This window comes from Narcine bancroftii, chromosome 1, assembly GCF_036971445.1.
Source record: "Narcine bancroftii isolate sNarBan1 chromosome 1, sNarBan1.hap1, whole genome shotgun sequence".
Taxonomy (NCBI): domain Eukaryota; kingdom Metazoa; phylum Chordata; class Chondrichthyes; order Torpediniformes; family Narcinidae; genus Narcine; species Narcine bancroftii.
The window spans coordinates 133,615,314-133,627,170 of record NC_091469.1 but is presented as its reverse complement, the minus strand read 5'-3'; the positions used below and the strand labels follow the sequence as shown (position 1 = coordinate 133,627,170).

Sequence of the window (11,857 nt, the reverse complement as noted above, 5' to 3'; positions counted from 1 at the left end):
GAGGAATTCAGAAGAAAGCTCACGAGGAGTTTGAGGAGATTTGGCATGTCACCAAAGACTCCCTAAAAATTTCTACAGCATTCTGGTTGCATCACTGTCTGGTATAGAGATGCCAATGCCCAGGTCAGGGAAATAAAAAAAACTGCAGAGGGGCAACATCATGGGTCTTCACTCCACTTTCCCCCATCTCCTTGGAGGTCAACCCCCTCATCTCCGGGATCAACCAGGTGGCGCTGCTTGCAGTTTCCCTCAGCCCCTGCAGGTGGCGCTTGCTGCAGTTTCACCCAGCTCCGCAGAGAGCGCTGTCTGCAGAGGTGCAGTTGATCCCGCACCCCAGCAAGAGGCGCTGACGGCGCTTCTTCTCATCCCCGCAGGCGGCGCTACCTGCCTGTTCCCCTCCCTCCGCCCCCCCCCCCCACCCCCCGCGGGACGGGCTGACTGCAGTAACCCCGCTAGCCCTGCAGGAGGCGCTGCGTGCCGGAGGTTGGGTTGGTTGCTGCGGCGGAGTCGACGCTGCCTCCATTATGGCGGTGGACGAGGTGTCCGAGTTCCTGCAGCAGAACCAGCGGCTGGCCGACTGGCTGCAGACGCTGAAGGGAGAGAGCGAGGCGGAGAACCACTGGAAGGCCCGTCGCGCATTCATCGTCCGCAACATGCGGGAGGAGCAGAAGGCGAGCGGCGCCGAGCCGGGCATCGACACGGACCGGCTGCTCGCCCTCTCCATGGTCTGGGCCAATCACGTCTTCCTGGGCTGTCGGTGAGTGAGGCAGGCCGGGCCTCTCCGGTCCACACCACAGGGCCGAGGGGGAGGGTAGGGAGAGGGGGGAAGGTGGGGGAGGGGAGGGCCCCCCAAAGGCGGGAGGGAGGGGGGGGGCCCAAAGGCGGGAGGGAGGGGGCCCAAAGGCGGGAGGGGGGGGGCCCAAAGGCGGGAGGGGGGGGGCCCAAAGGCGGGAGGGAGGGAGGGGGGGGCCCAAAGGCGGGAGGGAGGGAGGGGGGGGCCCAAAGGCGGGAGGGAGGGAGGGGGGGGCCCAAAGGCGGGAGGGAGGGAGGGGGGGGCCCAAAGGCGGGAGGGAGGGAGGGGGGGGCCCAAAGGCGGGAGGGAGGGAGGGGGGGGCCCAAAGGCGGGAGGGAGGGAGGGGGGGGCCCAAAGGCGGGAGGGAGGGAGGGGGGGGCCCAAAGGCGGGAGGGAGGGAGGGGGGGGCCCAAAGGCGGGAGGGAGGGAGGGGGGGGCCCAAAGGCGGGAGGGAGGGAGGGGGGGCCCAAAGGCGGGAGGGAGGGAGGGGGGGGCCCAAAGGCGGGAGGGAGGGAGGGGGGGGCCCAAAGGCGGGAGGGAGGGAGGGGGGGGCCCAAAGGCGGGAGGGAGGGAGGGGGGGGCCCAAAGGCGGGAGGGAGGGAGGGGGCCCAAAGGCGGGAGGGAGGGAGGGGGCCCAAAGGCGGGAGGGAGGGAGGGGGGGCCCAAAGGCGGGAGGGAGGGAGGGGGGGCCCAAAGGCGGGAGGGAGGGAGGGGGGGCCCAAAGGCGGGAGGGAGGGAGGGAGCCCAAAGGCGGGAGGGAGGGAGGGAGCCCAAAGGCGGGAGGGAGGGAGGGAGGGGGGGGCCCAAAGGCGGGAGGGAGGGAGCCCAAAGGCGGGAGGGAGGGAGGGAGGGGGGGGGCCCAAAGGCGGGAGGGAGGGGGCCCAAAGGCGGGAGGGAGGGAGGGAGGGAGGGAGGGGGGGGGCCCAAAGGCGGGAGGGAGGGGGGGGCCCAAAGGCGGGAGGGAGGGGGGGGCCCAAAGGCGGGAGGGAGGGGGGGGGCCCAAAGGCGGGAGGGAGGGGGGGGGGCCCAAAGGCGGGAGGGATGGCTCTGAATAAAGGGGGTGGGGAGCTGTAGGGAGAACAGTGGGCTAGCAGAGACCAGGAAAGTCGATGTTAAAATGCCATTCAGTTGGAGAGGGCCCAGAAAAAAAACCAAGAGTCGTTCCTCGTGTTCTATTCCCACCAAGACCCCATGCTCATACCTCCATCCATAGCCTCATGTACAATCCCACCAATGTACTCTCCATTCTCCCTTCCTTTTCCTTTTGTCTTTCCTCCGGCTCTCCACCCTCACCATTCACCAGAGGCATCCCCCTTCCTCCTGCTTGCTGCTGACCCTCGCTCTGCTATCAACCTATGAGTTCCAGCCTTTGGAGTCATGCCCCCCCCCTGCATAATTTTGTTTTGGCTTCTGCCTACATTTTGCTCTAACTTAGATGAAGGGCTCAAGCCCGAAATGTTGGTTATATTTTGATACGAACCATACACTATGAGCAGGAATTGATAATGAATAGTGTTTAATTTTAAAACATTATTTTATTGCTAAATCATAAACTATAAATCTTAACTTTTAAACTATCCTTAACACTAAATCTATCCCCAACAATGCACAGGTGTAGTATGTGTGTGTGTACCAAATCATTACAGTTCAGGCCAAAATCTAGAAAGTTACTTCAAAGTTCAGACTTTTAAATTCAGTGTTGAAGCGTAGGCATTTTAAATTTGATGCTCAGAATTAATGTCAATGTTGGGAAGACTAGAGTTGTAGCTGTCATAGACTCACAAATTTTTCTTGCGTTGCTTTTGAAGTCGTTTCCATCACAAAAGCTGTGGTTATAACACTCCTGATCCTTTTGTAGGCAAGACTTGAACAAAGCTTCCTAGACCCTGGCACCAGAGTCTCCAAGTGATTTTCACTGTTGGTCACAATCAAAAGGAAGCATTTTGCTTCGCAGAAGACCCTCCTGGCATGGGTCAATCTACCAAAAAGGCTTTGCTCTGAATTCCATAACAATGACCGGCCACAAGAGCTGCTTCAAAAAACTGCTTTCTTTTCAGCCGTCAGCATGGTTCTCCCTTGCAAAGTCACAATGTCTTTGCAAATGTATTGAATCTGGAAGACTATGACAAGCCTTCCCTCAGTTCTTTCAATGTATCGAATGGTTGCTGGGCTGTAACTTTTATTGCGATAGTGCTTGTGTTAAATGTTAACTATGACCATTGATTTCCTGCTGTCTATACTATCCCTTACAGTGATAATCCCATTTTACTAAAATGGGAGCTCATAATAGTATCTTGTACTGTTTGACCTGCTGAATTTCTCCAGCATTGTCCTTTAACTTCAACCTTGATGTCTGCAGACTGTAGTACTTCCAATATTTTACTATTGGATAGTCACAGAAAAAAAAATTTCCAAAGACCAAAAATTTCTTCTGTAGAAGCCACATGATCTAAGCCGGCTCATTCCTAATGAGAGAGGTTAGGAAGAGAGTTTTGCATCCTGTACTTGTTACTGTGCAGCGTCTTGCAGAATGTTCCATTGTGCCTCACATGAGCAATTAGTTGGGATCAAGCTGGTGAAGGAGAGCTTTCTGGAGCACCTTTAAAAGGAGAAAACATGAGCAAGCTGAAGAAAATGCTGTGACTAGAGATATGATTGGTGGTGTTTGACAAGAGCTAGGTTTTATTTGTATCAGGATGTTTTTGAGTTGTGTTTTATAGAGCTGGGAATTTAACAAGTTTCCTCTCTGTTAATCTCTTTTTCCATCTGTCTCCTTTCAGAGCCAACATCAATTCTCACTTCTCCTCTTATCCAACTAATATCTTTCTTGGTCTGGACTCCTTCCCCTGCCACTCTTCAGTATTTTATTTTGACGCCTTCCTGTTCTTTACTTATTTCTTGAAGAAGGACTCAGACTCAAAATCTTGGTAATATATATTTCCCTCCTATGGATGTTGCAAGACCTGCTGAGTTCCTCCAATATTTCTTTGTGTTTTTGCATCATGAACATGCCACTCAGTGCTCAGCAGGACGTCACCTGTCCTGCAGAACTTTGTAATTTTATTTGATAAAGAAAGGAGCTGAGGTGGTAGTTGGGAATCCAGAGGTAATTGTGCAGTTAACACAAATAGGCATACGATTTTGCTAGTTTACTCATCAAATCTAGTTCAACATTCATCAACCATTTTCCTGAGATAGCCCATCTCTTTGATTCCTTTTCCACGAATCCATGACCCCCAACTAACCTATACCCACAGTATGTTTCAAACAGTGGGAGGAAACGAGCCCCCGGGAAAACCCACACAGATGTGGGGAGAATGTACAAACTCCTCACAGAAAGCACGGGATTCGTGCCCCGGTCCTGATTGCTGCAGATGTAAACGTATTGCACTAACCGCTACACCATCCGTATTCCCTTAATATCCAGAGATTGGTTGATTTTGTTTTTTGCTTGAATTATGATTTGGTTTCTGCTGTCTTCCAGAGTCAAATATTCCAAATATTCATTTTTTTTTTAAAATCTTCATTTTGGTCCTAAATGTCCTACAGCTAATGCTAAGATTGTAATCCAATATAAGACTCCTCTGCCATGGGAAACATACTTCCTCCATCCAGCCTGTAACAAACTAAAAGAATTTTAAAGTTTCAATAAAATCTCTAGTTTTTAATTCAAGGAAATGTAGGTGTAGTCTACTCAATTTATTTTCATGGGAAACCCACTATACCAGGAATCAAATCTGTATTCCATCTATAGTCTCCTTTTCAGTAAGGAGACCAAAACTACACAGTGCAGAATGTACGTATCAAGGTTCTATGTTACTGCAGTCAGACATCTTTGCTTGCTGCAATCAAATCTACTTGTAACAAAAACCATCACACTATTTGCCTTCTTTATTGCCTGTTTTATGTTGGTTTTCTGTGATTTGTATACAAGGACGTATGAAACATCAACTGTGTCTTGTCTCTCAACTTTTGCTGTTCTGTTTTATGCACAGAAGTGAAAAGTTTATTTTTTTTTGTGAATAACATGGCATCTGCCTTGATCTTGTACATTCTTTTACTCTCCTTTTCCATAGCCTCTTAAAAGTTTCTTTACTTCCTCTATCCTTCATGAGTATGTATCTCTTGAATTTAGATCATAAATAGCTGGTATGCAGGCACCCAATCCCTACACTAATCCACCAATCACAGCCTGAACAACCTGACAAGGATCTGTTTATGGCGGCACCTAGCTTCTTAATCTTGCTACCGATTCACAGTTTGTGTCAGTGTCATGCTTCCAGTTCCATGTACTCTAGTCTTGTTGACCAGCCTGTGGAGTTTTATCAAAAGTTACCTGAAAATCCTGATGCACCTCATCTGTTGATTTCCCTGTTGTGTGATCAAGAATAGGTTTGATGGGTTCAAAGGGAATCAAGGCTGGACATGTCTTTATTACACACAAGGGAATTCACAAAATGGGCACACACTGACAAACAGACATAGTACACAGCACACAGGCATACTATACTGAGAAATGAGGGTTTAACGTCTTATGAACCCATCATCGACAGGTATGGTGGACCGAGAAATGAGGATTTAACCCCTTCAGCACCCATCACTCACAGGCTCAGTATACCGCATAACTAAACGAGTACATACACGTGAACCTAATCTCCAGTGTTGCTGCTGCTCAGGATCCAGGATGAGACAAGCCCATTGCACTTGGCCCTTCAGAGCTTCCTGTGGCCTGCAGCCTGGAGTTCAGCAATGGTCACAAATAACAAACATAGAGAGCAATAATATACAACTAACTACACATCGGATATGAATAAATCACTGCTAAACATCTGATTGGGAACTTGAGGGTTAAAACACACAGTACACATTAATCCTCTAGCAGGCACAGCACACTAACAAACAGTAAATTAATTACAACTAACAAGTCCACCAAATGAACCAGCTCTGCACGGTTGGCCACGACTCAGAATCTGAGATGGGTCCATTGCATTCGGTACTCCAGAGCTGCCTGTGGCCTGCACCCTGGAGTTCAGTGATGGTCCCCATGCAGCAGCTCTGCACAGTTGGCCACAACTCAGAATCTGGGATAGGTCCATTGCATTAGAGCTGCCTGTGGCATGCTCCCTGGCATTCAGTGATGGTCCCCATGCAGTAGCTCTGCACGGTTGGCCACGACTCAGAATCTGGGATTGGTCCATTGCATTCGGCACTCCAGAGCTGCCTGTGGCCTGCACCCTGGAGTTCGGTGATGGTCCCCATGCAGCAGCTCTGCACAGTTGGCCACAACTCAGAATCTGGGATAGGTCCATTGCATTAGAGCTGCCTGTGGCATGCTCCCTGGCATTCAGTGATGGTCCCCATGCAGTAGCTCTGCACGGTTGGCCACGACTCAGAATCTGGGATTGGTCCATTGCATTCAGCACTCCAGAGCTGCCTGTGGCCTGCACCCTGGAGTTCGGTGATGGTTCCCATGAACCAGCAGCAAAAGCAGAGAGAGAGACTGCATGTGCTCGTTTTTTATTTTAAGTGCAGGACCTGTCCACGTGACCTGCAAGTATGTCAACCACAGGTGGGCAGATCTAACCCTTGATTGGCAGGTGAGGCGACCTCTGACTAGGCTCCAGCCGGAGAGGTCAGATGACCCTCCGCAATCCACATTCCCACCAGATTCCAGATAGAGATGCCACGTTGCCCTCCACAATTCACACTCCCACCAGATTCCAGATGGAGAGGCCACATAACACTCCACAATCCACACCACATTCCCTCATTGATTCTACTAGTTTCATCTGCAAAGTCTCCAGATGACTTAAGCATGATTTTCCTTTTGTAAATCCATGCTGACTAATTTCAAGGGAGACCTGGAGCAATGCAATACGCAAGTCCTTGAAAGTGATAAAAGTACTGGTGGAGAAGGAACTTGGCACAAGTAGAGTTTGGAGTTAGGACGTCGTATACAAAGTGTTGGTGAGACCATACTTGGAGTATTGTGGGCAGTTCTGGTCACGCAGTTGAAGAAAGATGCCATTTATCTGGAGAGGGAACAGAAAAGATTTGTGAGGGTGTTACCGGGACTAGAGAACTTGAGTTATAGATTGAGGCTGTATAAACAGGGACTATTCCTGAAGCATAAAAAGCTGAGATATAAAATCACAAGGGGGGCGGGAGGCACAGATAAGGTAAATTATTGTTGCCTTTTCTCCAAGATTGGTAAAATCTTTATCCTAGATGGCTAGAGTTATGGCAGGAGGGGAAAAGATAATAGGGGCACTCTTCTCACACAGCGGGTGGTGGGTATGTGGAACAAGGTGCGAGAGAAAGTAATAGGGGAAGGTACAATAATGACTGTTAAAAGACATAGATCAGTACATGGAGTTCCGCCTTGGACGGGTATGTACCAAATTCATGCATATGTGACTCTCATGTAACTTGGTATTTTTCTTTGCTATAAAATCTCTGATCCTTTAAGGTGGTCTGTAACAGATTTCCAAAAGTTGTGTTGAAGGTTATTTATTATGGTCCTCTGTCTAGTAAGGAAATGGAGCTAACAGAGGGTAGACTTTGTCACGGATGAATGGTTTGTGCACAGTCAAGGAACTAGGGGAAGTGACTCGACTTTGGAAGTGGTTCTTGTAAAATAAACTTTTAAAATCTCTGAAGTTAGATTATTTTGATTTGCTGCTGCAGTAAGTGTTGGAATGTAGTGGACATCAATGAACAGGTTTCTTTCTCTTAAAGGGTTAATGCTGACAATGCAGAAACACAGATTTATCATTGTTAAACAAGATGTAGGTAACCATTTGTAAATGTACACCTGGATTTTAGAACTGTTTGCAAACAGATTACCATATTTTTATGCATATAACTGCACATTATATGTATATATGTACATAAAGAAATCTCTTGGTGCCTGCCCCATTGACCACCGCCAGTGGGCTGATCTCGCCTCAAACCGTGCATCTTGGCGCCTCACAGTTCGGCGGGCAGCAACCTCCTTTGAAGAAGACCGCAGAGCCCTCCTCATTGACAAAAGACAAAGGAGGAAAAACCCAACACCCAACCCCAACCCTCCAATTTTCCCTTGCAACCGCTGCAACCGTGTCTGCCTGTCCCACATCGGACTTGTCAGTCACAAACAAGCCTGCAGCACCATAAATCTTCGTCCGCAAAGCCAAGCCAAAGAAACAGAAAGTATATGTATATTTTTACAAACCAGGTGTTCTCACCCCCCCCCCCCCCCTCATTATATGTGTGTGCAAACTGCATGATGATATTTTTACATGTTGAAAGAACACACACAATATATCGTGGATAGGGGAAAAACGTGCCAGCAATTTGTAATGAGCATGGGAAGTTAGAGCAGCTGTGGGAATATACTAGTGACATTGAAAGAATGTGCACAATTTATAGCCGCCTTGGGAAAAGTGAGTCGGAAATTTATAGCCAGTATGGGAATGTAATAGCGGCATTTTTGATCTTTGTACTGAATGTCATGCTATTCCTATAAACAGGACATTCTGGCTCGGCAACTGCACATTATCAATGTTAATTGTCTAGACCTGTCCCTGAGGGAGGAGATTAACATATCAAATGTCTCAGATTTGAGACAACTTTAGAATTAAAATCCTGTTCAACTCTGAAGCCTGTCTTCAATCTATTTAATTTATTCCTCTCCAAAGATTGTTAATGTATTGCGGCAGGATATTATCTAAAGATTTCCGTGGGGAAAGTTGATTGGGTGTTAATTGCGAGAGATTAACTGTGGCAGATACTAGTATGTGCTATATCTCATCGTATAATTTTCTGCATGGAATATGGGTGTGCGCGTTATAGGAGCGAAAATACAGTAAACTGGTATCTTTTGCACACATCCTGGAATCTTTAAATAATTCACTTTACTGATTTCCTGGTTAACACTTGCAGAAGGTGTGAACTAAGATGACAGAAGCTGGAACATAGGAAGTAGGAACAGGAGTAGGCCAAAAATGGCCCATCAAGCCTGCTCCGCCATTCAGTACAATCATGGCTGATCTAATTTATGACCTAACTCCACCTACCTGCCTTCTCCCCATATCCCCTAATTCCTCTATCATGTAAAAATTTATCTAACCGAATTTTAAATATGTTTAATGAGGCAGCCTCAACCACTTCCCTGGTTAGAGAATTCCAAACATTCTCTGGGAAAAACTATTTTTCCTCATCCCTGTCCTAAATCTATTCCCTCGAATCTTGAGACTTTGTCCTCGTTTTAGTTTCCCCGGCCAGCTCAAAAAACCTTCCTACATCTATCCTATTCATATCCTTCATGATCCTATATGTTTCTATAAGATCTCCTCTCATTCTTCTGAACTTGAGCGAATACAATCCTAGACGATTTAATCTTTCATCATAAGTCAATCCCTTCATCCCAGGGATCAACCTAGTAAACCTCCTCTGGACTGTCTCCAAAGCCAGTATATCCTTCCTCAAATATGGAGACCAGAACTGGACACAGTACTCCAGGTGCGATCTCACCAGTACTTTATACAGTTGCAACATTACCTCCCTACTCCTCAGTTCAATTCCTCTAGCGATGAAGGCCAACATTCCATTTGCCTTCTTAATAACCTGCTGCACCTGCAACCTAACTTTTTGCGATTCATGCACAAGCACTCCCAAGTCCCTCTGCACAACAGCATGCTGTAGTTTTTCACCCTTTAAATAATATTCAGCTCTTTTACTTTTCTTGCCAAAGTGGATAACCTCACACTTACTAACATTGTACTTCATCTGCCAGACCTTTGCCCACTCACCCAGCTTAACTATACCCCTCTGCAGACTCTCCACATTCTCATTAAAATTTGCTCTTCCACTCAATTTGGAGTCATCTGCAAACTTGGCTACACCACATTTTGTCCCCTCCTCCAAGTCATCAATGTAAATGATGAACAGTTCTGGGCCTAACACTGACCCCTGCAGCACCCCACTTACCACTCTCTGCCAACCTGAAAAACTCCCATTTATCCCGACTCTCTGCTTCCTGTCAGACAACCAATTTTCAATCCAGGCCAATATACTTCCCCGGACTCCACTTTGCTGTAACTTACTGAGAAGTCTCTTGTGCGGCACCTTATCAAATGGTTTCTGGAAATCCAAATATACAACATCAACCTGTTCCCCTCTATCCACCGCACCCATTATATCCTCAAAGAATCCTAACAAGTTTGTCAAACAAGATTTTCCCTTTCTAAAACCATGCTGCGTCTGCCTGATTGAACCCTTACGTTCCAAAAGTTTCATTATTTAATCTTTAATAGCGGCTTCAAGCATTTTTCCAACTACAGACATCAAGCTAATTGATTGATAATTTCCATCTTCTGCCTACATCCCTTCTTAAAAAGTGGCTTGACATTTGCTGTCTTCCAGTCTGCCGGGACCTGCCCAGAATCCAAGGAATTTTGATATATGACCACCAATGCATCAACTATAACTTCTGCCATTTCCTTCAGAACCCTTGGATGCATATCATCAGGACCAGGTGATTTGTCTGGCTTTAGTCCTATTAGTTTCTCCATCACTACTTCCTTTGTAACAACTATTTTATCAAGGCCCTCCCCAACATTCGCATCCTTAACTCCGCACTTGGGCATGCTGGACGTGTCTTCCACTGTGAAGACTGACACAAAATATTTGTTTAATGCCTCGGCCATTTCCTCATTTTTTGCTACCAGTTTTCCTTTCTCATCTTCCAAGGGTCCTATGTTAACTCTGGCCACCCTCTTCAAGTTTTTATATTTATAAAATTTTTTGCTTTCTCTTTTTATATTTTGTGCCAATTTACTTTCATAATCCTTTTTCCCATTTCTTATTACCCGCTTTGTAACCCCCTTGTTGTCTCTTAAAGTTTTTCCAATCTTCCAGTTTCCCACTGCTCTTTGCAGCCTTGTACACCTGCGCCTTCAATTTTATACTCTCCTTTATTTCCTTTGTTAACCACGGTTGATTTTTCCCTCCCTTGCTGCCCTTTTTCCTGGCCGGAATATGTGTTTGTTGAGCATTACAAAATATCTCTTTGAAAATCTTCCACTGTTCCTCAACTGTTTCATCAATTAGCCTGTGCTCCCAGTCCACTCTGCCCAATTCCTCCCTCATCCTATGGTAGTCACCCCTGTTTAAGCATAATATATTAGTTTTAGATCTAACTATTTCCCCTTCCATCTGAATGAGAAATTCAATCATACTATGATCGCTATTTCCCAGATGGTCTCTGACTATTACATCATTTACTCTACCTATCTCATTGCACAACACTAGATCCAGGAGAGCGAATGTTCCTTAACATGCTGCTCAAGAAAGTTATTCCAGACTCCCACGACAAACTTGATTTTCCCAATCTATGTGGAAGTTAAAGTCCCCCATGACTACTGCCGTATCATTATTACATGCCTCACTTATCTCTCTATTTATTTCCTGTGCCACTAAACTATTGTTATTTGGTGGGCGATAGATAACACCCACCAATAATTTTTTCCCTTTGTTATTCTTTATCTCTACCCAAATGGACTCAACATTATGCAATTTCTTTCGGATAACGAACACAGGTTTCTTCTTAAAAACGAATATTCGTAAAGCAGGATATACCTTTATATCGTGGTATATCACGCAGGGCGTGGTACCAACTTGTTTCAAACAGGCGCCCAAGAAGAGAGTAGTAGTTAACCTGCCTTAATGACTGTCGACCAGAAAGCACTTGCGTCAAAGTGATGAAGTGTTTCGAAAGACTGGTGTTAAAGCATATCAGCTCCTGTCTGAGCAGCGACATAGATACGTTCCAGTTTGACTATTGTAGCAACAGGTCTGGCGGATGCCATCTCACTGGCTATACCCAAAACCCTGGAACACCTGGACATCAAAGATGCATTTATCAGGTTGGTATTTAACACCATTATCTCCTCAAAACTGTTCAGCAAACTCCAAGACCTGGGACTCAACACCCCACTGTGTCATTGGATAATGGATTTCCTCACCTCCAGACCACAATCAGTGAGGATTGGTAAGAACATCTCCACAATCTGCATAAGTTCT

At 46.6% G+C, this 11,857-nt stretch overlaps 1 protein-coding gene across 1 annotated transcript in view; it reads left to right on the top strand.

Annotated features, from left to right (window-relative positions):
- Window positions 1–476: 476 nt before the first annotated feature.
- cdkn2aip (CDKN2A interacting protein) overlaps window positions 477–11,857 on the top strand; it is a 35,011-nt gene continuing 23,630 nt past the window's right edge. The window contains exon 1 of the mRNA XM_069940519.1: window positions 477–757. Coding sequence (XP_069796620.1) covers window positions 525–757 — 233 coding nt within the window. The 5' untranslated portion in view covers window positions 477–524. The remainder of the gene's footprint in view (window positions 758–11,857) is intronic.